Raw genomic sequence first — 26,573 nt, 5'->3', positions numbered from 1 at the left:
ACAATGAGAATTGAGTTCTGTTCTGATTAGCTGATAATCGGTGGGCCTTTATATTGGTGCAACTTAAGCTTTTAATCATTTTTATACCTCAAAACAAAGTCCAGGAAAGAACTGAAATGTAAGTGATAACATGTATAAGGCTATTTCTTAACTTTTCAGTGATATGACAACTAAAAATAAAATCTTTTTTCTATTTTTAGGATATATTTTAAAGTGTAAGAGTACCTTACTTCAGAAAACTTTAAAGGGATTTAAGATAATTAAAAAAAAAAAGGGTTGGGGCATGGAAAGTCAGAGTAAATGGGGTGGAAATTAATAACACAGGAAGAATGAAGACAATATTAATCATACCTGTCATGAGAGAGTGAGTTCTAGAATCGGGAGTTCTCAAGTTCAGAATTCAAGAAACAAGTAGAAAAGTCGAGGAAGGCTTAGTAGGAAAGGTGACACAGAACTATGAGGAACAGGAGTCAGCAACAGAGAAGGCCCATGACGCTGGAAAACTTCAATTTTTCCTAGAAATCAATGTAGGTACAGTTTTCTCCAGCCACACTGAAGAATCAAAGATAAAAAAAGGCTATGGATGGGGCTCAAGAAATGGCTCAGAGGTTAAGAGCACTGACTGTTCTACCAGAGGCCCTGAGTTCAATTCCCAGCAACCACATGGTGGCTCACAACCATCTGTAATGAGATCTGGTGCCCTCTTCTGGTGTGCAAGCATGTGTGCACTAATTGTATACATAATAAATAAAATCTTTTAAAAAAAGATTAAAAAAAGGCTCTGGATGGAAATGCAGAAAGTGACAAGGGACTAGACAAGCTGCAGCTGGAGAAGGCTACTCTAAGTGTTTGATGATGAAAAAAAATTCATTTCTGCAAGGAAGATTATCATTCTTATCTCTATAAAAACAACCCAAAAAGCTTTCCATTTGTCTCCCTTTAATCTTGTTCATAAGAAAGGAATTCAGTTTGTCTTAGGCACTGTGTTGGTGCCTGTGCAGTCCCCTGGCTCCTCCAAAGGATTTAACTCACACTGGGACCACTTCCTTAGCACCAGTGGTGTTAACCACGTCCTTTACTAATCTACCGGATTGTTAACCAGGATCAACATTTTTCTCATCAGTTTTTGATGAGAGGTTGTCCTTTTTTAAAGGTTTCATTCACAAGAACAGAAATGAATCCAAGAATTCTGTTCCCTCTATTCTAGCTCAAATTTAATGGGTCCTTCTATACCCTACTTTCTGCCCATTATCACTGTCACACTCCAGCCCCTTCTCTCCCTTATTTCAAAGTTGAGGCCTTGAATTTTTGCTTTTGTGACCAGTTTAGCACAGCATCTCTGCTACCACCCCGTCCTGCAATGAACTTGGATGTCTTTGTTTACCAGCTCTTGTTTTTCCTAACTACCAGCAAAGGTTGGTCAGTGTTTGCTTTGCTCTCATGCACACCATGAGTAAATAAGTAAATAAAGGCATCCTAACTTGTCTTCTGTGTGCATTTGGGAGTTTCTCACTTAGGTGCTAACAACTTACTGAATGCCTATTATGTGCTAGAAATGCATGCTAAGGTTGTGTTTTCCTACCTCCACGAAAGGATGACTACCAAGCATACACATGACTGTATGAAATTGGGAGGGAAAGTTAGAACTAGCCAAAGTCAAAATCCCACCCAAAATAACAGTTTAACTCAGTCCTTGATTTTTTTCCAGTTTCAAAGACCTGCTGATAACAAGGGATTCACTGGCATCTTTATTTAGTGTATGTGTTATTGTGAAGACAGAACTGTGTTAGAAAAGTGTTTTCATTGATTTCTAAAAAGTTTGCACAAGGGCCCAAGAGGCAGCTTCCCCAACCCTTAAGGCCACGGTTTGGGAGGCCCACTCCCTCACACAGGAATGTCACTCTGTCCTTCCATGCTTTTATTGACATCAGCAATGGACAAGAATACCTCGGCCCAACAGCTAAGGTATCAGGCAAACCAGACCCTTCAGAGCCATTGGCACCTCTAGTCCCAACCTAAGATCCTGTCTATCCAGGCCATGTCCCCGAATGGGCATGTCCCCGTCTGTCCTGTTTATATGTGTGCATCAGTCTGTCTGAGTGCCTGAGTCGCTGCCTACATGTTCCCCCAATCCTTGGTACATGGTAGGGGTTGTTGGGAACACATCGTGGCTTGCCCCGGTGGACCACAGGACCCCGGTGTTGACCATGGGAGACAGGGCCAGAGACTGGTGGTGGCAGGGGGCCAGGTACAAAGTTCATTCCAGGGCCACATCCTACAAAAGAACCAGTCATTATCAGAGTAAGTTTCTGACTAGATAGCTCTGCTCCTCTGGGGTAAGTTTCTCTGGGCTTTCATTTCCCATCTGCAAAATGGGGATTCTACTTCCCTTACCACCAGACCAGGAACTGTGAGCAGATTAATGAGTTTACAGATTCTGCTCCAATCTGAGGTGCTAATGTGACTAAACCCAACTCCCAAGCTCATGTGAACACAGGTGGCTAGGCTGGAGAATGTGCACAGGAGTCTGGGGAAGGTGTGAGCAGAGGCTATAGAGGCACCTACCTAAGTTAGATGGCATCGAGAAGTCCTCCATTGCACTGTGTTTGAAGAATTCATAGGGTGGAAAGGGCTGGCCTTGGAAAAAGGGGGCGTTCTGGTGCAGGGGTGGGATCAAGGGAGGCGGTGAGGGCTGAAGAAGTGGGTAGGGAAAAGACATGGGAGGAGGCAAATGGAAAGGTGGGAGTAGGGGCAAGGCCAGCTTCTCCCTGAAGTCTGGGGGCTGCTTATGGCTTCCCCGGAATGGATGATCCATCTCTGGCCAGTCCTCAATCCATGGGTCTAGGAATGGGATGACTGTGTTAGTAGGTCTGGGAAGCCAGGTTGCCCCCAAATGCTGGCTATCCACATTTCCAAAGCTCTACTCCACCCTCTTGGAGAATAAGGCCAGCAGCCTTCATCATTCCCCTTCACTGCAAGCCAAGACCAAGCTGAGTTCCTTTGTCCTTGCTACTCATGTCTGCCTGTGTTCTAACTTCAAGCCTGCTCCTGCCCAGTGCCTGTATCTTTAGCCTTTTCTTCTTCCCAAGTCGTCCTCATGGGCCAATAAATTATTCAAATATAAAGATCCAACTCCCCCTCCCAACTAGCCCTCATTTGCTTCTAAACCATCACAAGGAGTATTCTACCCTGTTTCTTATCCCTTACCAACTGTGTATTGCCTCTTTTGAACATTTCATGCCTTCGATGCTTTTCCTACTAAATGGAACTGCCTGACAAACTGAACTCCCTTCTTTCCAACAGTCACAAGACATCAACAATACACTGTGTCCTGAAAGCACCTCTCTATTCTCAACCACTTTTGTTTTACCATCAATATGTTCTCTGCCAATCCAAAGTGTGAGCACTGTTCTGCTGTCTCCTTCCTAGTTCTCACTCATATACCTCTGCTAGGTACTGATGACTCCAAATGTCTCCCCAAGACGTCAAACAGATCTGCCCTTAATCAAACTCACTTGCTCATCTTCCCACTTCAAGTCTTTCTTTTAACAACCTTAACTTCCTTTTTCCCCCTTGAGACAAGGTCTCATATCTTAAACTCATTTTGTTGCTAAGGATGAGTTTGAACTTCTGACCCTCTTGCTTCCATTTCCCACGTGCTAAATTTACATGTACCTACCATACCTGGCTGTATATGGTGCTAGAGAGTGAACCCATGGCTTCATGCATGCTATCAACTTCAAGCCCTCTGCCAACTAAGCCACATCTCCAGCTGTTTCTATAGTTCTTAGAGGGAATCAGAAGCTGTGAGGCACCACAAACTAGCCTTTCAACCTTTAAAACATTTCTTTATTCTCTCATTAAGCAAAACAAAGGAAATGGAGCCAGCATATAATCCATCTGAATCTATCTTCCTAAAGTTCCAGCTCCTAGCTACTAAGCTCTAGTGGTTTTCCTCTGTTCCTGGCCTTTCTATGTCCCCCACATCTTCTATTGCTGCAACAAACAGCATCTAAGATGACTCATGCCTCCAATTCCTTGAACACTGTGCTCTTGGCACTGGAGTACAGCATCTGTGTTGGTACTGGGCGGGAGGGGATGAACTATCAACAAGTGACCCGATGTAGAAGAGAAGCAAATAAGCCATGATGTTTCCTTTGCAGGCAGACGGGGACTGAGAGACTAACAAGCAAACACAAGAGCTGTAGCAGAGAACATCTCAGCAGTAATGCAATCAGTGTCCCAAAAACAAGCTGGAGAGGTGGGATTCTCAGCAATGCCTAGAATGGGGTCAGTGGAGAACAGCACTAGGCTAGAAACAGTGAGACTGGAACCCTAAGGCAGAGTTGAGGAGCCTACGAGCTGTTGTCTACTAACCCCATCACCTTGAGATTGACTTGCAATGACACTGTAGGTTACACTGTCTCTGGTCAACAACCTGCCAGCTGGCTGCACCTTTTCACTTCTCCAGCTGATGAGCTTTCTTGCCCCTGTGACATTGCTTGGACCACCCTTCTTCCATATCTGTCATCCCACTCCCTCCACGTGGCACTATCTAGAGGTATTCTCATTTCTTTTCCACTCACCTGTTGACTGGGTCTTTGGACCCTGCCTTTTGCAATCAGTACTTGCACACTTTCACTCAAGTGCACAGAAGGAGTCATACAGCTTCAGAACTGGAAGCGGAACAGTCATGTGACTCCTGTGATCTAACCATTCCCAGAAAGTGAGAAAGGAACACTCAGGAGCCACAACTGTTTTTCTTTTCAAGATAGGGTTTCTCTCTAGCTTTGGAGGCTGTCCTGAAACTTGCTCTGTAGACCAGACTGGCCTCGAACTCACAGATCTGCCTGCTTCTGTCTCCTGAGTGCTGGGATTAAAGGTGTGTGGCCACTACCACCCAGCCTACCACAACTATTTTTCAAGGGATAATCTATTTTCTACAAGTACCCCTGGTGCATTTGGTTCTTTGTGCCTTGTGCTAAAGATCCTATCTACTTCACTACCCACCCAATCTGTGGCAGGTCTTACCTGGGAGAGGGTCATGTTTGGGTAGCTCCACACCCCAGGCATCAGCCACATGGGTCAGAAGTAAGTGTGAGAGGTGGCGGTGTGCATGTTGGTCCCAATGGACACCATCTCGATGACGGTGACGTACGGCATGCCGGAAATGGAAGTGGAGATCTAGGACGTCGAAACAGTGGTTCCCAGCTAGTGTAGCACTGTAGAAGTTCCCTTCAACCACATCCTGTCGCAGAGAGACTGCCAGAGGCTGGAGCTAATTGAGAAAGTGGAGCCTCTAAGATGGTCTCCTATCTACCAGCCAGCCACACTCTATCCGGTCCAGAAGGGCCCAATTACTTACCTCTGGCAGGAGGAAACCCCCAGTGACACGTTCCCCCAAAGGCATTGCCATGTTCCACACCAGCAGACAAGAGTCTGGCAAAACCTGGTCCATTCGTACAAACACTCGTTCCAAGTTCTCTCTGTAGCTTTCCATTGGGCAGCGGCCATATCTGTTGGGTAACACTTAGGGTGGGCAAGAGCACAGGAATGGCGCCATACCTCCACCTCCAACCAGCATTTCCCTTTCCCCCGCCTGAACCTGGAGAGATCCCAGAGGCAGGAGTTGATGATCACTAGGTCAGGGGCAGGTCCATATGACAGCTCCTTCAAGACGTCCTCAAGGTACTCGGAGTAAACACGGGTGAGGAAGTAGAAGCGCACAAGGTGGTGGCCAGAACCAGAGCAGAACTGGCGGACCTCTCGGTACTGTGTCCCGTTGTGTAGCTCGCCCAGCTGGCCCCCAGCCACCAGCTGATCCTGTTCAAAGCTCAGCTCCCCCTACCCACCCACCCCCACCCCGATGGTCAGATCCATGCCAGGCAGGTGGTCCTTTTCAGGCCAGGGTCTGCACCCACCCAACTCTGGCATGGCTGCCAAGCTTCTCTCACCTTGGCTTTTAACTGGGAAGCTGTGAGCAGTGAGTCTTTCTGGAGCAGAAGCACCAGGTCCTTATACACAGCTCTCTGGACTGCAGGGAGACAGGGATCCGGAGGTTAAGGCAGGCCTCATCCCCTCCCAGAGCCTCCCAAATGAAGTCCTTTTGTTTCTCAAGGTTTGGACGATCAATAGCAGCACTATGGAAGGTTGACTTAAAGGAAAGTAAAGATGAAGTTTGAAAATCCTGGCTCGGCTTCTTTCTAGTCATATGCCTGTCCCCTGTCTTGGCTACAGTGACCCAAGACCAACTGGCACAGTTAAGTTGGCCCGGTCATCAGGGAAACACACAACATAACGCAGAGCTCCTTTTAAGAAAAACCATGGAGGTCTACAAGAGATAAAGATGCTACCAACATGGGCTAAAATGCTACATAAATGATATGCCAGGACACCCATGGAAGGTATATAGAAAAAAACAAAACAAAACAGTCTAGTGTTCTAAAACAGAATAAAAGATGGAGAAAAGACTGAAATGGAGATACGGGGTGCAGGCATTAAAGAAAACAGGATATAGGACTGAAGAGATAGGACTGTGAAATGTCATCCTAGAGTGGTCACTCACTGGAGTCCCCCAAAATGACCACGAACTTGTTGTGTAGCAGCTGCTGGACTTCGGAGGCTTGGAAGTGGACCATGGTGCTTCGCAGCAGGCGGTGTGGCATCTCGTTTTCCAAACAGAAGACCATGCTGTCACTGACACCGGCTGCAGGGAGAGGCCACTAAGCTGACAGAGGGCAGGGACTCAAGGTAAGTCAGTCTGTCCCAAGATGACAGATGCACATTGGCCCCTCCCTGGCTGCTCCGAGTAAGAGGGAGGAGAGTGGGGTCGCATGGCACATCCCATGATAGCACCAGCCTTCACACTGGGAGGGTCGCTTGGGCCAAGGGCCTACACTATGGCGCTTCGCGGGCGCAGCGATTCCCTTGCTCCCAGCCACGTGTCAGCGGCGGCCCCGCCCGTGCGCACACGTCCGCTCGCGCCAGTTACCAAGTCTGCGGGCTCCAGGGATTCACGGGCCAGTAGGGCAGGCCCGGGCGCCGCGCGCCTTGCCCGCAGCGGGCTCCTGATCTAGAGTCATGTTCCCGCGCCCCTTGAGGGCGGTAGGTTCTTGCAAAGACCTTGCCCTACAGAGCCCGGGTGCCCAGGTTAGCTGTAGGTGCGCAGCTCGACGCCCAGTGCTCTCCATGCGTGCGTCCCGGTGGTCCAGCTAACGCCTCCAGCATCTGAGTTAGGAGGAGATGCTCATGGCTCCCACTTCCGGTCACCCATGTCCCTCCCTGCGTGACTCCCAACGTCGGAGAGGTCAGAAAGACAGCTAGGCTGGCTGCCGTGCAGGATAAGAATCAGGGTAAGGCCCACCCGGGCGAGCGTAAGCCCCGGTAAGAGCGGAGGGCAGAACGATAGCTCAGTGCGCTTTGCCCACAGTACTGATGGCCGCGATGGTGGCCTCGCCACGTGACCCCGACGGGCGGAAGCGGAAGTGCGGCCTGGAGCTTGCGCCAGGCGGGTGTTTTCTCGGCGCCTCTATCCGCCAGCTGTACCAGACATGGACTGTTACACTGCGAATTGGAATCCACTCGGGGACTCTGCCTTTTACCGGTGAGCCGCCCGCCGCCCCACCTTCTCGCCCACTGCTTACCGTGTTTGTTGGCTGGTTTGAGCCTCCCCCGGCGGAGCCAGCGGCGCTCGCCCCCCCGTCACTACGGGTGCTGGCGTCCGCCCCTCCGGCGGCTCGCCAGAACGTCTGCCACTTTACGCACAGTCGCCTAGGGGCAGCAATCTGGTCCTTCCTCTGCTCCAACGGAGGCAAGGTCTGAAGGCACCCCAATACTGAGGTCTGTCGGCCTCCGGAAGGATGCTGGGATCACGATGAGGGAGGCCGCCCGCAGCGACAGCGAGTGCCAGTCTCCTTCCGGAAACTGCTGCTGAAGTCAGACCACAGGGGCTCTCAGAGGAGGGCGGGATCCCCACAGCGGGCGGAGTGACAGTACTGACCAAAGCTGAGAGAAGGGGGTGAATAGCCATTCAGCCCTGGGGCACTATTAATGAAGAACTCTAGGCATTGGCAACTCACTGAACTTGGGAGAGCCCTGAGCAGTGGGTCTTTGTCAAGTCTAAACTAGAAAAGTGATTACAGTGGGTAGGGTCTCTTTGACTTTCTTTCTAAGATAAAGTACAAAGTGCTTGTGGAGCATACATCAATTGGTCAACCTCTATGTGTCTCCCTGAGTGGCTTCCAGTTTGGTCTCAACCATCCTCAAATCGTGTTCCAGCCGCACAGAATTGCAAGACCTCATCCCATCATGCGATTTCATGGCTTTCTGTGTTTTCATAGCCCTACGATCCCTTTTGTGGGCATTGGTATTTCTCTCTTTATCACACTGAAGAATTATTGCTGGTCTTCAGGACCTTCCTGGTCTTCCTACAGTAGAATTCTTTGTTCCTTACAGGGTTTAGTTGTAGTGTCTAATATGTGGCAAATGAGGGTAATATTTGTTTGGGTTTCTTTTGCTGAGTTCCTTGAGGGTTAAGAATATCTCTTTATTTCCCATGCATATTTAGATCAATGCCTGTTACGTAATAGTTGTCTAGCCTGTGGTGTCCCATGCCTCTTAAACTCTAGTTGTCTAGCCTGTGGTGTCCCATGCCTCTTAAACTCTGGAGGCAGAGGCGTTGCATCTCTGTGAGATCCATGCCAGCCTGGTCTATGGTAATCAGTTCAGGCCAGCCAGGGCAACATAGTAAGACCCTGTCTCAAAACAACACAGAAACAAAACTTAATAGTTTCCCAGCTAGTTGCAAATTGTAAAGAATATTTTATTGATGCACCTGCAGATCACAGAGACATTGCATTGGTGTTTTATCTCAGTAGAAGACATTGCTTCTGCTAGTGAAACTGTTTACCATACTCACAGCCAGACTTTGAAATGAAACTTTGTTGTTCATAATGTGATGTGATAATTTCTAGAGATCTGTTGCATTTGTTTATCCTCAATTCCTCTTAGACACATGTACAATATGAAAAATGAAAAACTTAGTTGAGATCAACAGGAACTATTAATGATTTCACCCATTGAAAATACTAGTGAGCAGAGTGTGGTGTCACACCCATTACCCAAGCACTTGGGAGGTGGAGGCAGGAGGACCAGGATTAGTAACTGATCAGTTTGCACTTTATCTTATAAAGGAAGTCAACAAGACACTAACTACTGACTATATACATATATTGGAGGCCAGCCTGGGCAAGGTCAGGCTCTATCCCAAAATACATATTTAAAACACTAAAAAATAATAAAAATAAAATATTAACTATTTTTAAAGTAATTTTAAAACGGAGCATAGAAGACAACGACTTCGTTGCAACAGAGCTCCTCCTGTTTGTTGTATGAAGGCTTAGCTTCATGGGTGCATGTTTCAAAAGATGTGAGTGTGTGTCATAGAAGAGGCTGACTTCCCATTACCTGTGTTGAGCTCATAGAAACACAAGTGTTAAGCCTTGCTGAAGATGATAAGTTACAAACAAATAAGACTTTCTAATAAGCTGGATACCATGCCAAGTACTTTATGTATAGTTTCTTAAATATCCCACCACAGAATCAGGATCATGATTTGTTCCAACTTACTGATGTAGAAGCTGAGGGACAGAAAGTCCAGGTTAAATAATTAAGTGGTTCTGTAAGTGGTAGCACATGCCTTTAATCCTAGCAGAGGAAGGGGATCTCTGAGTTGGAGGCCAGCCTAGTTTACAGAGTGAGTGAGTTCCAGGGCAGCCAGGGCTACACAGAGAAACCCTGTCTTGAAAAGTCTCCCTACCTCCCCCACTCAAAACAAAACCTAACAGGTAGACTCTGTGCCAAAACACAGATTTTTTTTTAAATTTTACATTTTGGGTGTGTATGTATATGCATGCGTGCATGCCTCTGTGGCTTTGGAGACTATCCTGGAACTAGCTCTTGTAAACCAGGCTGGTCTCAAACTCACAGAGATCTGCCTGCCTCTGCCTCCCAAGTGCTGGGACTAAAGCCGTGAGCTACCACTGCCCCCGCTGTTTACAGACATTTGTAAGGCAACATGTGGGTGCTGGGATTGACTCTGGAAAAGCAGCCAGTGCTCTTAACTGCTGAGCTGCCTTCCCAGCCCTCCTTGGTTTTGTTTTTCTGAGACAGGCTCTCATGTAGCCCAGGAAGACCTTCTGCCTCCATCTACCAAATGTTAAGGATATAGGCATGTGCCACTGTACCCAGTTTATCCAGTACTGGGGGGTTGAACCCAGGGCTTCATGCATGCTAGACAAGTGTTCTACCATCTGAGCTAGTTTTCCAGCCCTTTATCTGAACCATATTTTCATTATTGTTCAGTAGTGTTGAGTATATTTGCTGTGGTGTACAGACAATTTAATTTTTTTTCATCTAACAAAACTGAAAGTCTGTACCTATTAAATAGCAATTCCCCATTAAACAAGTACTCCCGTTTCTTTGGACTTGACTATTCTAGGTAATTCATGCAAGTGATGTCTTTCACTTGTCTTTTTGTGATTGGATTATTAACTTAATATTGTACTGTCCCCAAGGTTAATGTTATAGCATGTATCATAATTTCTTATTTTTTAAGGCTGGAGGATTTTGTTGTATATATATATATATATATATATATATATATATATATATATATATTACATTTTCCTTATCCATTCTGTCAGTAATATGGATGGGCGGAGTCGAAGACAGCCACTCAGAAAAGACTGTGGGTGGTGCAGATTTCATAGGGACAGTCAATGCACTCAATGGTAAAGGCTAGCCACATTTTTCTTCTCTGTACCCAGGCCCCAGAAATAGAAATCTTGTCAGCAGCAGTAAATGGACCCTGGATTCTAATACCAGGAAACCATTGGACATAGCAGCGTTGCTGTCACCCCTACGCTCTAGAGAATAATGTTCCCATGAACACACACACACACACACACACACACACACACACACACACACACACACACACACACCTTTAAAAGGGCTAGTTGAGTACATGCTTAGTTTGTGAGAGGAAATGCAAGACATGAACGAACAAAAGCCCTCTTTCAGAGCTGTTGTGTTTCACTTCTGGGTGTATATCTAGAAACAGAATTCCTGGATTGTCTGGCAGTTCTGTTTACATTTTTAGCCTTGCCATACTGTCTTCCACAGCATCAGCTGCACCATTTTACAAACCAGCTGCAGTACCCAAGAGTAGCATTTAGTTTTGAGTTAGTTGGAGGCAAGGGATTTTGGGGAGTGATAGTGGACCCCCTAATGTGAGACCTGATATACTTCCTCCCTGGGCATCTCTGCTCTGGCCTCTTGTACACAGGGCTCTTTTTACACGATGGTGGACAGTGCTTCCCCAGAAGTTAACCTGCACAGCCAGAGGGGCTTCTTTATCAATTACTGCAGGGGCCGGATGGAGGCTTCCAGAAGTACTAGGTTTCATAGTTTCCCAGATTAGAACCTAGGATCCATTTGCTGCTGCTTAGGAGATTTCCATCTCTGGGATGTGGGAATGGAAGAGAAGGCTATAACTAGCCTTCCACATGGAGGGATGGCCTGTCCTCAGGGAAGCTTTGCTCTTGGGCTTTCCTGAGAGGCTGCCCTCCATGCTGCACATCTGTTCCCTATACCACCCGTGGGGGGGGGAGTAGCATGTGCTGCCCCCAGGAACACCATCTGCCTTGAAGGCTTTGGGAGGTTATCCATCTATTGCTGCTTTTTTCTCCCCTTCCTTCCTCTTGCATGCCCTTTAGTTCCTTTATGCCTGTCACTTCCTCCTTCCCTCCTGGCCTTTGTAGCTGCTGAATCCCTGGACCACATTCTTCAGTTACTGTTTGGAAGCTATGGCCCAGTGGCCTTCTGTACACCCCAGCTCTTGATGCTTTTGAGGGCAACATAAGTGAGCACTTGGCTTCACAGTTCCAGCAATTTGTATTCAAGTGATTATCTACCTTTAGCCCCTCCCTGCCTGTCTCACCCCACTCCAGTGCATGTCCAGAACTGCTCTACCTTTACAGTATTTAATTCAGACAGCTTTGAAACCCACTCGGGCATGTAGAGTCTTCTACAGACATTTTTCTCCCTGTCTATGTAGGAGGACAGCTACGGTCACTCACTTTATTTTCGTTCTTGTCTTTTCTCTAACAACCTTATTATTCTTTTGTCCTCTGCCATACCTGGCTATATAGAACCATCTCCTTGTGCCTATGCCAAGGCTACAGAGTACTAAGGTAAAGGTTACATAGTGGGCAGGTTGGGATTACTACAGACTCATGTTCCCCATTTTATCTGGTCTCCTATGATCTTGTTCTGTTTAGTCATCCTATATTAACCATAAAAGTGCAATGTGTAAAAGATTGCATGATGAAGCAATTGTGAATGATTCGGATACTTCAGAAATATTAAAAATTAAAGTCTCCTTGCACTTCCCCATATAATTTCACCTTGTACGTTCCAGAGAACTGAAGGTCATTGCATGGAAGGGTCTAGATTTCACCTGACTAAACTTGCTCTCTTCACCCACTGAAGAAATATGCCCCTATATAATCATGTCCCTATCCCTTGCCTTCTATATACCATATGCCAGTCCCATATGCTGCATAAAAGTACAAATTTTATAGATAGATAGATAGATAGATAGATAGATAGATAGATGTAAAACCAGTGTAGAGAACAAGTGCAAAGCGACACCAGTCTCATTTTTGTCATCAGTCATAAAAGGTCACGGTTATCTACAGCTTTCACCTGTACCTGCATATCCCCTATAACTGTAACTTTGCTCTTAGCCAGAGCATACTTTGCCCATGTTTCTTCCCCAGTAGAGAGGCCAAGCCTTCATTCCTCAGTCATGCTGCTGTGTTTGGTTCCTGTTCTTGTCATCTTATTTTCCCACTTTAAGCAGAATAGCCCGCTTTAGTAAATTAAGCCCCCTTTTTATGCCTGTTGACAGAACAGCTCAAGGTGGCACTCTTACCTTCCAATTCAGTAAATCCATTGATGTATCTCCTGGTAGAAGCATTTGCCCCTAGAAGACTCAGTTCTGCAAGCCAACAGACCACAGTTTCCAGAACAAGAAGCTACTGCTAAGTAGCCACTCTCACTTCTGCCCTTTGACCCAGGTCTCATGTATTCTGTGGAGAAAACTATCTTATAATGGTTTCTGATTCAAAGCATAAGGCAGAACCCATTCTTTTAAGGCAGTTTGACTTCCAGTTAGTGCTATAACTTCATTAACTGTTAACACAGTGCTGTGGTTTGGATGTGAAATATTCCCCATTAACTATGTATGTTTTGGGGGCTTGGTTGCTAGCTAGCTAGACTTGTAGGGGATGCAGTTAGATCACGGGGGCTCTGACCTAATCAATGGTCTCATACATTGATGGATTCAAAATTGGAATAGAGTGTTGGAAAATAGAACTGTGGGAGGTGGGGACTAGTTGTAGGAAGAGAGTATCTGGAGGCATACAGTAGAAAGATGTATCTTATCCCCAACCTCTTCCTGCCTCCCTGCTTCCTAGCTTCCATAAGCAGCCACTGCTACGAGCTCTTGCCACCATGATGTTCTGCTTTGTCTCACACCCAAAGCCTCACCTTGTCCCGAAGCCTTTCATACTGTCTTGGTTACTTTTCTATTGTTGTGAAGAGATACCATGACTAAGGCAACTTGTAAAATAATTGGGGGCTTGCCTACAGTTTCAGAAGGTGAGTCCATGACCATCATGACAGGAAGCATGGCAGCAGGCATGCTGTCACAGTGCTGGGGCAGTAGGTACAAGCTTCCATTATTATTCACAAGTTGGAGGCAGAGAGAGCAAGACTGTGGCCCCAGACACATCTCGTCCAACAAGGCCATACTTCCTTATCCTTCCCCAAACATTTCCACTAACTAGGAACCAAACACTCAAATATATGAACCTGTAGGAGCCATTCTCATTCAGATCATTCAGACCACAACAGATTCTTGAGCCAAAGCAAATCTTCCCTCCCTTAAGCTGTTTATCTCAGGTTAGTTTATCACAGCAGCAACAGTTTGAGGTTTGGTTGCTTCTTGTGGGTGTTAGGATATATGGCGAGACCAGTTGGTTCTTCGACCCAGAGCTGACTACTTCTTCTTCTTCCTCCTCCTCCTCTTCCTTCTTTCTTCTTCCTTCTTCTTCTTTTTTCTTTCTTCTTCTTTCCCCAAGACAGGGTTTCTCTGTGTAGCTTTGTAGACAAGGCTGGCCTTGAACTCACAGAGATCCGCCTGCTTCTGCCTCCTGAGTGCTGGGATCAAAGATGTGTGCCACCACTGCCCTCTTAACATTCTGGGTTGGAATATGAGCTCATTGATGAGCTGCAGCACTTTGAAGAGTGCTGTAGTGTAGTGGGGAATAAAGCATTCTGTAAGTCAAGAGGTTTTGAGTATGGGCAAGAAAGGTGAATCTACCAAGAATATTCATCTGTTTCAATAAGAACAAATCTCTGCCTCTTCAGAGCCCAGTGTTATCATCTTGAAGGTTGGACCCTTGAAAAGTTTTAAATACTCAGTGCTGTGTTGGCCAGCTTAGCCTTGGACAGAGCAACCTTCATCATATCTGCTGCAAATGAGATTATGATAGAGTTTTCAGGTTGAGGGTAGCTGGTCTGAGAGATGACAACAAGATACTTTCACCTGGAAAGGGGGCTCCAAAATGGTCCATTTCATCTGGACCCAACTACGTGCTCCTATTTAGGTTTTGGGATCCCATTGTTTCTTCATCAGTACCCCAACTTCCACATAAGATATGGCATGCAGGTAAACTCAACTGTTGTAATTTTAAAACCCACAAAATTAAAGTTGTGTTGATTTTCAGCAATAGCAACTGTATAAGCTATAAGAGATTATCTTAGACCTGTCATGGAAGCTTTCTGCTTCTCAAGTCATGATTAGTTAGCAGTCCAAGCAATGTGTGAACTTAATGGAGATAAAGGGACAGTTTGGAGGCCTGGAACACAGCAGCCATAAGGCAAGCCACACCCAAAGGCTGGATTTGCAGCATGTAAAGGCTAGAAACATTAGCATGCAAAATACATATATAGCCAGACATGAAGCTGTACAGACAAGTGGGTAGCCTGATATGAACAAAAAGCTTGGAGTGTAATGTTTACAGAGATCTCTGAGAAAGTGATCAGGGCCTATGCAGCTGTTTCCAGATGTATTCACATGACTAGGGTTGAGCGCCACCACCAGGTATCTTCATACCCCATGGCTGGCAGCAACAGGAAAGCGCTTAAGTTCTTGTCCTGTGTGTTCTAGTGTTCTTCTAGCGCCCTCTATTGAGAAAGCAGCACATTGGGCTTACCAAAAGAAAGGCTTGAAGGAATAGGGGGTCATTATTGTGGAACATGTGTTTTTGGAACTGAACTGCCATCAATTTGTAGCTGGCATGCTAGATCTGAATGAAAATATGTTCTCCCATATTTTTATTCAATGAATTTAGTAACAAAATATCAAATGTATATGTATGGTAAAATTAAAAATTTTCAAGCCACTATGTGGCTTAGCATGAAGGAGATAGAAGCAGGACGCTCAACTTGAATTTGAGGCCAGCCTGGGATACAGGGTAAGACCCTGTTTAAAAACAAAACTCCCCAAACTCTGACACTCTAATCCTTTTAAAAATATTTATTTATTTTTATTTTATGTGTAAGGGTGTTTTGCCTACATGTATGTCTGTGTACCGTGTGCATGCCTGATGCCCATGGAAGCCAGAAGGAGGTGTTGGATCCCCTAGAAATGGAGTTACAGACAGTGTAAGCCACCATATGGGTTCTGGGAACTGAACCCAGGTCTTCTGTAGGAGTAGCTACTGCTTTTAACCACTGAGCCATCTCTCCTGCCCCAAATTCTTAATTTCTAAAACTCACATAATAACAAAGTATATAGAATAAAAATAAATGATTCTTCATACCTCCCCATCCACCACCTCCACAAAGGTAACCTCTGGTTTTGGCTTTGTGTGTTTTTCTATATATTTGTATAGAAGTGTGAATATTTACAAATATGCTTATATTCTTTTTTATTATTATATGAATAGGCCCAACTAGGTATAGTTACACATGCCTGTAATCACAGTACTTGGAAAGCAGAGGTGGGAGGATTACTGTAAGTTCAAGGTTAGCCCAAGTTACATATATAGCAAGGCTTCAGGTCAGCTAGGGCTACATAGGGAGACCCTGTCTGTTATCAAAAGGGGAAGAGGGTGGCAAGAGAGATGTCTCAGTGGCTCAGAGCACTGGCTGCTCTTCCAGAGGGTCCAGGTTTGATGCCCAGCATCCAAATGATAGCTAACAACTGTATGTAACTCAAATTCCAGGAGATCCAACACCATCTTCTGGTCTCTGTATTCAGGCCAGAAGACACACATATATGATGTGTATGTATGTATGTAGGCAAACTCATAAAAATTTAAAAATACAAGTTTTTTTAAATCAATCAATAAATATGCAAATAAATTAACAAGCAAGTCCATACAGTTCATGTTGAGTTATAGCTTATTAGGCAGATGTCTTAGAGGTCATTTTGTCAGGACCCACGGATAAGTGACCTTGAAATACTCTCCAGAATGGGCACACCACAGTTTATTTAACTAGACTTGTTTTTGTGGGCATTTAAAGTGTTTTTCAGGTTTAGGCTAAGTCAAAGGGTGTACACATTTAAATGTTGGATAAAGTGATTTTGTTGTCTTCTATAAGAACTGAACAAGGGACCATCAAATTGGCTCAGTGGGTAAAGGCACTTGCTGGCAGGCCTGATGGACTGAATTCCATCCCTGGAACCCACTTGATGGCCAAAGACATACTTCTGAGACTACACACACACTCTCTCTCTCTCTCTCTCTCTCTCTCTCTCTCTCTCTCTCTCTCAATCAAAAAATATTAAAAAAAAAAAAAAAAGGACAGCTGGACCAGGCTGAGGTGTAGCTCAGTTATTAGAGTGCATGCATGAAGTCTGGCATGGTGGTATGGTTCTATACTACCCATATCCAGGATATTTTATACCAATTTGAAAAACCGTCTTTATCATATGCTCAATTCCTGGGTCTTTTTTGAGCACTGCTTTCTTTCATTGATTCACTGTTTTTGTTTTTGTTTTAGGTTTTTGTTTTTGAGACAGGGTCTTGCTATGTAACTCTGACCCCTTTTAGACCAGGCTGGCTCTAAACTGTCAGAGATCTGTCTGTTTCAGCCTCTCAAGTGCTGGGATTAAAATCATGCACTACTGTAGCTGATCTTTTTTTGAGATTTATTTTTATTATTTCTAAAGTGGGGGGGGGGTGTGCATGAATGTGTGAGTGCAGGTACCCTCAGTGCCGAATAAGGGGAATAAGATTCCCTGGAGCTGGAGACACAGTGGTGATGATGGAACTCGGGCTCTCTGCATGAGTAGTGTGAGCTCTTAACCATGAGCCATCTCTCCAAACCCTCATCTGTTTTCTTATTCCTATCCCAAAACAGAGGTTTTAATTCACTTTATTTATATCTGATAAATAAACACGCCACATGTGTATATATGCTTGTATTTTTAAATACTCTCAAATACCTTCCACTATTTTCAAAAGAGTTCCTTTTCCAACCATGAACTGTGGAGTCAATGTATGCATTTCTGTAAAGAAAATATTGGGACGAATTTTTGTCAGAATGATTATATATTTGTGGGTCATCTTACAATGTGTATCCATGTGTTCTATATCCTTGAGGAAAATTTGGTATGATTTTATTGCATTTTTCATGAGTTTTTTCTAAAATATCTTAAGTGTTTTTGCTATCATAACTAGAATATTTTGTTTTTTAATATCAATTTATTTTATTAAAGGCAACGTCTATGTATCTTGACCAATCTGAAACTCACTATGTAGGCCAGGCTGGCCTCAAATACAGATCTTCCTGCCTCTGCCCCTCTGCCCCTCTTCCCCCTCCACCTCTGCTCTCTGCCCCCTGCCCTCTGCCTCTGCCAAGTTCTGGGATTAAGGACATGAGCCACCATGCCTGGCATGACTAGAATCTTTTAAAAATTAAAATTTATAAATTAGGTGTAGTGGATGTATGTTTTATTCCCAGCACTTCACAAATTAAGAAGCATATAGCTGTGAATTCTAGGCTAGCCTAGCCTACATAGCAAGAACCAGGGTAGCCAGTAAGCCCATGTCTCAAAAGGCAAAAACAAAAAGAAGTTGAAAATGCTTGCTTAGTCATTTTCATTCTTCATCCATTCTCTCACCCTTTCTTGCCCCCCCACCCCTCCCCTCCTTTTCCTCTCATTTTACATGAGTCTAACTGTGAATGGAAAATTTCTTACCATAGAAAATAAGCTGGCATTTGTTGCTGAATTCTCTTACTGTCCTGTAGACTGCTTTGCTGAACATCCCTCATTTGAGCTGAAATAAGTATATTTCCGAGTTCTTTGTAAGTTAGACTATTTATGTAGACTTAGCCAGTTTATCATCTAATTTGAAACTCCAAAATCTAAAATGTTCCAATATCTGAAACAACACTCAAGAAAATTCAGATTTCAAAGTGTATTAGGGTTCCCTCTAGAGCAACAGAATTTATAGAATAAATCCATATTTAGATAGATGATAGATGGATGGATCCCTGTATGTACATAATATATACACATAGATGGCTAGATGGCTAGATATAGAATACAATATATATTATTTCATATTTACTTGTTATATTTAATGTTTATTATACAATATATATATATATATATACATATATATATATGAGGGATTTATTAGAATGGTTTACAGGATCCAGTTAATCCAACAATGAACTGAAGGTTCATTGTTGCTCAGTCCACAAGGTGGGATATCTCTGCTGGTCTTCAATATATGCTGAAATCCCAAAGAAGTAGGCTCTAATGCCAGTGAAGGTGTGGACTTGCTAGCAAAGAGGGTACAAGCAGGTAAAGAAAGAGCTTCCTTCTCCCACGTCCTTTATATAGGCTGTCACCAGGTGTAGTTCAGATTAAGGAGGGTCCTCCCACCACAAAGATCCAGATTAGAAGTGGGTCTTCCCATTTCAAATGATTTAAGTAAGAAAAAAAACTCTTCACAAGTGCCCAGCCATTTGAGTTTTAGTTCATTCCACATGTAGTCAAGTTGACAAGCAAGAACAGCTATCACACAAAGCATTTCAGATTTTAAGATGATGGGTGCACAGTTCATAACAACAGTTTTGTTCTTTCTCCAAAATATGAGCCTAGGGTTTTTATGCTGGGAGGAGGTCGAAGTTCAGGTTTCCTGTGGAACTACCAGTGTTGCCTGGGTTGAACCTGGACTTGAAATAATACTTTTGCCATAGCCTCTCAAGTGCTAGGCTTCCCAGTGTGAGCCACCATGCCTGATTTAGTTAGTTTGTTGTTGTTTTCCTTAAATTATTTTGGCTATAGCTCCAAGAGGGGTTTCAAATCAGTGGTGGGCATTCTGACTGTTATGTGGAAAACCTCTGAGATCTACAAGAATGCCCTCTTTCTTAGTGTTTTCTTTTGATGTTCTAGACTAGCATCTGTTTCTTTTCTGTCCCCTTTGGCATTCCCTTCCCCAGCCTCCAAGCATCCCGTGATAGCATGTTTTGACCCTCAACTCCTTCTCACGCAGCATGCATTCATACACATACGTAGGGCTGCAGTCTTCCTATCCTGCCTGTGATTTTTGTCATCTCCTGTAAGCCAAGGTTCACAGAACTCCACCAGACTTTCTCTCTCATTGAAGAGTTCATTTTTGGGTAACTTTCAGGTTCTGTCAACTCATTGTTTCTAAAACTGGCTTCATCTCTAACTCTAGTTTGACCCCTAAACATAAAGAGCACAATCAGATTCATCTTTAGAACCAGAAATAGAAGAGGTCTCCACTTCTGAAGGTCTCACTTTCCCAGTGTTTCCAGCCAGAGCCAGTACCATTTCAGTGTCTTGTCCATGACCTGCACATCTCAGTTGCTCCTACCAATATTGTTTATTTGCCTCATAAGATACATCCTTCCTTGCCAATACCCTATGCTACTTCAGGCCTACGAAATATGGTCAGTGTCTAGTCATCATCCCCCTGGCTACTGTGTGTGTGTGTGTGTGTCTGTGTGTATGTGTGCCTGTGCCTGTGCCTGTGCCTGTGCCTGTGCCTGTGCCTGTGTCTGTGTAGGAGGAGGAGGACTCTCCTCCACGACTTCCATTTGGTAGCTTCAGGCATTCCTCTGGGACTTATTCTGTCTTATCTAGACAGGATCATGAGGAAGCTCATCTCTGTTTATCTCTGTGGGTAGGAAATATGAACTGTACAGCATGGACTGGGACCTGAAGGAGGAACTCAAGGATTGCTTGGTGGCTGCTGCACCCTATGGGGGTCCCATTGGTATGCTACCCCTCTGTCACTACTGTGTATTGTGGAGTCCCAGGGTATTGCTCAGGTTGTTCTCTGCCAATCCACCTTGCTAAAATGCTTTTAATTTGGGTCCTCATGAGGCTTGATTCCCTTGGGGTGGGTGTGAGGCACTAATCCAGGAGGCTTACCTCACATGGGGCCCGAGAATCTAGGACAGAAGTCCCTTCTCAAAATTCAGCTCTACTGAGGAACTGTTGGAGAAAAGAGAAAGCTGCCAGCATGCGGCCAGTACTGGAGATCTACTCTGCTTCTGGCATGCCACTGGCCAGCCTGCTGGTAAGCATGGGGCATGTCTCTACTGTGTGATGGGCAGGGCTGGCTGACTCCACAAAAAGCCATAGAAACCTCTGTCTTCTACAGTGGAAGAGTGGGCCTGTAGTGGCCCTTGGCTGGTCAGCCGAGGAGGAGCTGCTCTGTGTGCAAGAAGATGGCGCAGTACTAGTTTACGGGCTTCATGGAGACTTCCGGAGGCACTTCAGCATGGGCAATGTAGGGGCCACAGGAGCCTGAGGAGGGAAGATGGACCTCATCACTGGAGATTTCTTAACTCATGGTCCCTTTTGCTAGGAGGTGCTTCAGAACCGAGTCCTGGATGCCCGGATCTTTCACACTGAGTTTGGTTCTGGGGTGGCCATCCTCACAGGGGCTTATCGCTTTACCCTGAGTGCCAATGTGGGTGACCTCAAACTCCGTCGGATGCCAGAGGTACCAGGTAAGCCCTGATACTTAAGAGAGCCCTTCAGTACCACAGATGTGCCTCCAGAAAGGTACTGTGTACTCTGGTTATTCCAAAGTCTGCCCTTGTCTGTTACAGGTCTGCAAAGTGCACCCTCATGCTGGACCACACTGTGCCATGACCGAGTAACGCACATTCTTCTGGCTGTAGGGCCTGATCTTTACCTCTTGGATCATGCCACCTGCTCCACAGTGGTGAGAACCTAAGTGGGAATGAAATGGAAGAGCTGGCCACGCAGTGGGAAGGCATTGAGAAGTCAGTTTATCTGGTTTCCTCCCTGGCCCTGGCCCTGCCCCTGCCCCTGCCCCAGACACCTGCTGGCCTAGCACCAGGAGTGAGCAGCTTCCTACAGATGGCTGTATCCTTCACATATCGTTACCTGGCACTCTTCACAGACACAGGCTACATCTGGATGGGAACAGCATCACTCAAGGTGTGATTCTAGAACAACAAGGGGAAGTGTGTTTTGTCCAGGGAAGATCTATTGTGGACAGGGTCATGGCTTTTCAACAGCAGGGTGACTGCTGGGATAGGGCCATGTCATGCTTTGCCGTTTCAGGAGAAGCTGTGTGAGTTCAACTGCAACATCCGGGCTCCTCCGAAGCAGATGGTCTGGTGAGGATAGAGGCGTTCTTTTAAGGCTGGGCTTAGGACATAGCCTTGTTTCCTGGGATAGCTTGAGTCATCCTGTCTTCTGTTCAGACTAAACGGAGCTTAGGCATTCTCTTCTCTGCCAGCCCTAAAAGGGAACCATTGTTCTCTGTGGGCCACTTTACTGGCAGTGCAAAAGTGAGAGGGGAAACAGATGGGTCATTATATAGCCAGAGAAATGGGCTAAGGGACACGGTATGTTCAGGGTTGTCCCAAGGAAAAGGGGTGCAAGCAATGATGTACAAGATATGGCCATGGGCCTGATGTCCTGAGTGTCTCAGATGTGTATATGGTGTTGTCCACAGGTGTAGTCGTCCTCGAAGCAAGGAAAAGGCTGTTGTGGTGGCCTGGGAGAGGCGGCTGATGGTGGTGGGCAATGCTCCCGAAAGCATTCAGTATCCTTGGAAAGCTTCCTGTGTGGGCTGACTGAGGGAGGAGGAAGGGGAATTGCCCTGTCTTTGAATAGAAACCTTGACTAAATTCAGGTTTGTGCTAGATGAGGACTCCTACTTAGTGCCTGAGCTCGATGGGGTCCGAATCTTCTCCCGCAGCACCCATGAATTCCTGCATGAAGTCCCAGGTGAGGCTCCCACAAGGCTCCAGTGGTACCCAAAGCAGGTGCTCCTGACCACAGACTATCACACTGTCCTATGACAATGGTCCCAAACAGGATTTAGGTATTAGGGACAAGACTGGGAATTTTCATGCTTCGTCATCACACTCAAAAACTCTTCCCCTAGTGGCCAGTGAAGAGATCTTCAAAATTGCCTCAATGGCCCCTGGAGCACTGCTGTTGGAGGCCCAGAAAGAATATGAGGTAAGTTCTGGTCAACGACTAAGATTCCCAAGATGCTCTCTCCCTTCCTCTTTTCCTGACATAGACCAGCCCTCTGCCTGAGCACCCATGATAAGCCAGGTGCCACCTTGTAGGGGAGGGGTTTAGGTGAGATACTCACTTGAGCTGACAAAGGCTAGCACATTTAAACTGGCTGGGAAGGGCAAGACACTTCTACTGTACCCAGGCTCAAGTTGGTGCTATTATTAGGAGGTTATCAAGCACCCCTACCCCACTCCCCACCGTAAGCAGTTATGGGCCCCTCCAGTAGATTGAATGGATTGGGTTTGTTCGGCCTTTCCAAGTCATTTCATTTGAGCTATGTAATCCCAAGAGGCTAGGAGCCACAGTGAGGTGTTCTCTGTGATGCTGCATCTTTGGGCCTCTTCCCACAGAAAGAGAGCCAGAAAGCAGATGAGTACCTACGGGAGATCCAGGAGCTGGGGCAGCTAGTCCAGGCTGTGCAACAGTGCATTGAGGCTGCAGGACATGAGCACCAGCCAGACATGCAAAAGAGTCTGCTCAGGGTTGGCCTGGAGGGAGTTTGGGGGGAGGGTGTGCTGGGAATGGGGTGGGCTGGGCAGTGAGGGAAGTTCTTTTCCTTTGCCCTTTGGTTCTTCTCAGGCAGCTTCCTTTGGAAAGTGTTTCCTTGACAGATTTCCACCAGACAGTTTCGTGCGCATGTGTCAGGACCTGCGAGTGCTCAATGCTATTAGGGACTACCACATTGGAATCCCTCTGACCTATAGCCAGTATCCTCATGTAAACACCCATGAGGGTGTTTACAGCTGGGCATGGCAGGGGAAGGGGCAGGAGATGTGATCAGCAGATCCCTGGCAAACAGGACTTTATACCAACTGGATCCTTAACCAAGGAAAATACAGATATAAGCAGCTCACCATCCAGGTGCTGCTGGACAGGTACAGAAGCTGGGGGTGCTGTAGGAGGGCACGGGTGCATAGTATTACAGCCTTATGGAATCCTTGTGGGCTCTACTCCTCACATGCCTTTAGGACTAGGAGGCCTAAGACAGTCTGGGGTCATTCTGCCTACTCTACCTCACTTTGTCTCAGCCCTTGTGTCCCTTACTCCCTTGTCTGCCAGGCTTGTATTGCGGAGGCTTTACCCCCTAGCTATTCAGATATGCGAGTACCTGCGCCTTCCTGAAGTACAAGGTGTCAGCAGGATCCTAGCCCACTGGGCCTGCTACAAGGCAAGGACATGGGATGCGAGGTAACCTTAGGCCCTGGGAAAATACAGGGAATAGAGCATGGAAATAAAGGGTGGGTTCTGATGGAGGTCCTGTGGGATTGGGCAGGTGAGGGATGACATCCAGACTTGTGTGACACCCACATACACACTTAACAGGTGCAGCAGAAAGATGTCTCAGATGAAGACGTAGCACGGGCTATTAATCAGAAGCTGGGTGACACGCCTGGTGTTTCATATTCTGACATTGCTGCACGAGCCTATGGCTGTGGCCGCACTGAACTAGCCATCAAGGTGTGATTGTGTTACCCTTCCCAGGTACCCCAGTGTGGGTGTTCCAGGCCCCTAAGCACAGGTCTCTCTTTGCCTTCTACCCCACCTCACAGCTGCTGGAGTATGAGCCACGATCAGGGGAGCAGGTACCTCTTCTCCTAAAGATGAAGAGGAGCAAACTAGCACTGAGCAAGGCCATTGAGAGTGGGGACACTGACCTGGGTGAGCAGGGTGTGGGTGATGGCCAGGTAGCAGTAAATGATAAGGTGAGTGAGCCCTATAAAGTACAGAGGGGGGCTGGAGGCCCCACGTACTTTATCCTCTCACAGTGTTTACAGTGTTGCTGCACCTAAAGAATGAACTAAATCGAGGAGACTTTTTCATGACTCTCCGGAACCAACCCATGGCCCTGAGTTTGTATCGACAGGTAGATGCATGAGAAGGGGAGGTAAGGGTTGGAGCCTTTTGAGCCCTTGAGTTGACTTTGCTAACTGATCTTCTGCCCATGATGCAGTTCTGTAAGCATCAGGAGCTAGACACTCTGAAGGACCTTTACAATCAAGATGACAATCACCAGGAGTTGGGCAGCTTCCACATCCGAGCCAGCTATGCTTCTGAAGAGGTCTGAGGTCTAAAGGAAGGGTGGGTCTTTGGATTAGTTGCTGTTTGGTACTTTCACCAAGACCTAGCTGTTTGCGTTTGGTTACACCCTCTCTGGTCATAGGTGTTGAGGGAATCTGAGAACATGAAGCAAGAATATGACATTAATCTCAAAGGAGCCAGCTAGCTTCTCTTGGACACCAGAGGAATGCCCCTAGTGGATAAGGCTGACTCTGGGCACAAGGGTGGAGAGAGAGAGGCAAGGCTAATTAATGTGTTATCCTCTGCATACCTTTGTCTGTGTAGCGAATTGAGGGGCGAGTAGCATCTCTGCAGACGGCAGCTGATGCCTTCTACAAGGCCAAGAATGAATTTGCAGCCAAGGTTTGACTGCCTTTTCTAAGAGATTCCTGTCCTGTTTTCTTGGTATTTCTTTTTTGGCCTTCATCCCCAGCCTGCCTCATTCTGTTCTTCAGGCCACAGAGGATCAAATGAGGCTCCTGAGGCTTCAGCGGCGTCTAGAAGATGAGCTGGGGGGCCACTTCCTAGACCTTTCTCTACACGACACAGTCACCACTCTTATCCTTGGAGGCCACAACAAGCGTGCAGAGCAGCTGGCACGTGACTTTCGAATCCCTGACAAGAGGTGGGTGATGATCCCAGCTGTATGTAGTCCTGGGACCTCTTGCCTTTCCTGCATACTTATGTTGAGCCTGGCTTCCCTGCAGGCTCTGGTGGCTAAAGCTGGCTGCCCTGGCAAATTTGGAAGATTGGGAGGAGCTAGAGAAGTTTTCAAAGAGCAAGAAATCACCGATTGGCTACCTGGTAAGACAGGGATCTTCCTGAGAGTAGTCCTGGGACGAGGCCAGCCCAGGGAAATGGGGATGATGGCCCATTCATGCACCCATTCCGCTGTCCGGTTGTGTTCTTGTGCCCTGTGAATATTGGCAGACTCACACTGTGTGTGGAATGCTGGAGGACAGGCCTCCAACTAGTGGTGGAAGGAGTTGCTTTCTTTATCCAGTAAAGACTGCAGGGGGCACTATGTGTCTGAGGGCAGAAGGGACAGGGAGAGCCATCTATGAGGCGGAAGATATTGAGGAGGGGCTTCAGACATATGGAGGGCAAATTTCATAGTGGCAGCCTGAGGGAAAATATAAAACCTAAGAAGACAGCAGGCGGAAACACCTACCTTGACGGTGCTGTGGTAGTGCCAGAGTAGAAGCATGACGATGATTCTTCTCAAGTCTCTAATAGGCCTTTGGTTTAGGTTGTTTCTGTTATGAAAATAGTGAGCTCCATATTGTTTTGCACAGGTGGGAAGGGGACTAGATACACTGGCTGTGTATAAAATACCTATGGGCAGTGTGTCCTCTGGGCTTCTCCTGAAAGACAGGAAAGAGGACTAGTCTTTTCTCTGTCTTGTGAAGCCCTTTGTAGAGATCTGCATGAAACAACATAATAAATATGAGGCTAAGAAGTATGCTTCCCGTGTGAGCCCTGAGCAAAAAGTCAAGGCTTTGCTTCTTGTTGGGTAAGTCAAATGGAGGCCTCTGTGGTAGCTGAAAAGTGGCCTGGTGCCCTTGAACAACCCCAACACCATCTCCCTTCTGCTCAAACCACAGGGACGTGGCTCAGGCTGCAGATGTGGCTATTGAGCACCGGAATGAAACCGAGCTGAGCCTGGTTTTGTCCCACTGCACTGGAGCTACAGATGGGGCCACGGCTGACAAGATTCAGCGGGCCAGAGCACAAGCCCAGAAGAAGTGAAGTGCCTGCCCTTTAGGGGGTTAGTTATAACCCAGAGGTGTCCAGATGTAAATAAATTTGGAACACTAATTCAGAA

General features: G+C 46.2%; 2 protein-coding genes across 4 annotated transcripts; one reads left to right on the top strand and one right to left on the bottom strand.

The window, feature by feature from the left end:
• Positions 1-1,730: 1,730 nt before the first annotated feature.
• Positions 1,731-7,916, bottom strand: Pced1a (PC-esterase domain containing 1A). Of its 2 annotated transcripts, none has more exons than XM_027421802.2 (8): positions 7,644-7,916; positions 6,566-6,706; positions 5,955-6,034; positions 5,606-5,844; positions 5,366-5,516; positions 5,032-5,278; positions 2,566-2,841; positions 1,731-2,275 (listed from the first exon to the last, which is right to left on the bottom strand). In XM_027421802.2, the coding sequence occupies exons 2-8, from the start codon at positions 6,687-6,689 to the stop codon at positions 2,028-2,030; spliced, it is 1,365 nt and encodes a 454-aa protein (XP_027277603.1). In that variant the 5' UTR covers positions 6,690-6,706; positions 7,644-7,916; the 3' UTR covers positions 1,731-2,027. The 2 variants fall into 2 exon arrangements, with proteins under 2 accessions (XP_027277603.1, XP_027277602.1); XM_027421801.2 differs by lacking the exon at positions 7,644-7,916 and adding an exon at positions 6,992-7,405 and having other exon boundaries at positions 1,736-2,275.
• On the top strand, positions 7,449-26,573 carry Vps16 (VPS16 core subunit of CORVET and HOPS complexes). 2 transcript variants are annotated; one of them, XM_027421799.2, is made up of 24 exons: positions 7,449-7,603; positions 20,305-20,393; positions 20,602-20,699; positions 20,784-20,912; positions 20,991-21,135; positions 21,238-21,353; positions 21,470-21,592; positions 21,719-21,774; positions 22,116-22,205; positions 22,296-22,390; positions 22,551-22,627; positions 23,041-23,172; positions 23,270-23,397; positions 23,530-23,565; positions 23,750-23,858; positions 24,014-24,148; positions 24,241-24,349; positions 24,457-24,554; positions 24,642-24,749; positions 25,034-25,111; positions 25,204-25,373; positions 25,456-25,552; positions 26,158-26,261; positions 26,353-26,573. In XM_027421799.2, exons 1-24 carry the CDS (start codon positions 7,551-7,553, stop codon positions 26,495-26,497), a joined length of 2,520 nt encoding a protein of 839 aa, XP_027277600.1. In that variant the 5' UTR covers positions 7,449-7,550; the 3' UTR covers positions 26,498-26,573. The 2 variants fall into 2 exon arrangements, with proteins under 2 accessions (XP_027277600.1, XP_027277601.1); XM_027421800.1 differs by lacking the exon at positions 7,449-7,603 and having other exon boundaries at positions 20,576-20,699.

The sequence above is a fragment of the Cricetulus griseus genome, chromosome 6 (assembly GCF_003668045.3).
Source record: "Cricetulus griseus strain 17A/GY chromosome 6, alternate assembly CriGri-PICRH-1.0, whole genome shotgun sequence".
Taxonomy (NCBI): Eukaryota; Metazoa; Chordata; class Mammalia; order Rodentia; family Cricetidae; genus Cricetulus; species Cricetulus griseus.
Note: the sequence above shows the minus strand (reverse complement) of the source record. Positions and strands in the feature narration are given on the sequence as shown.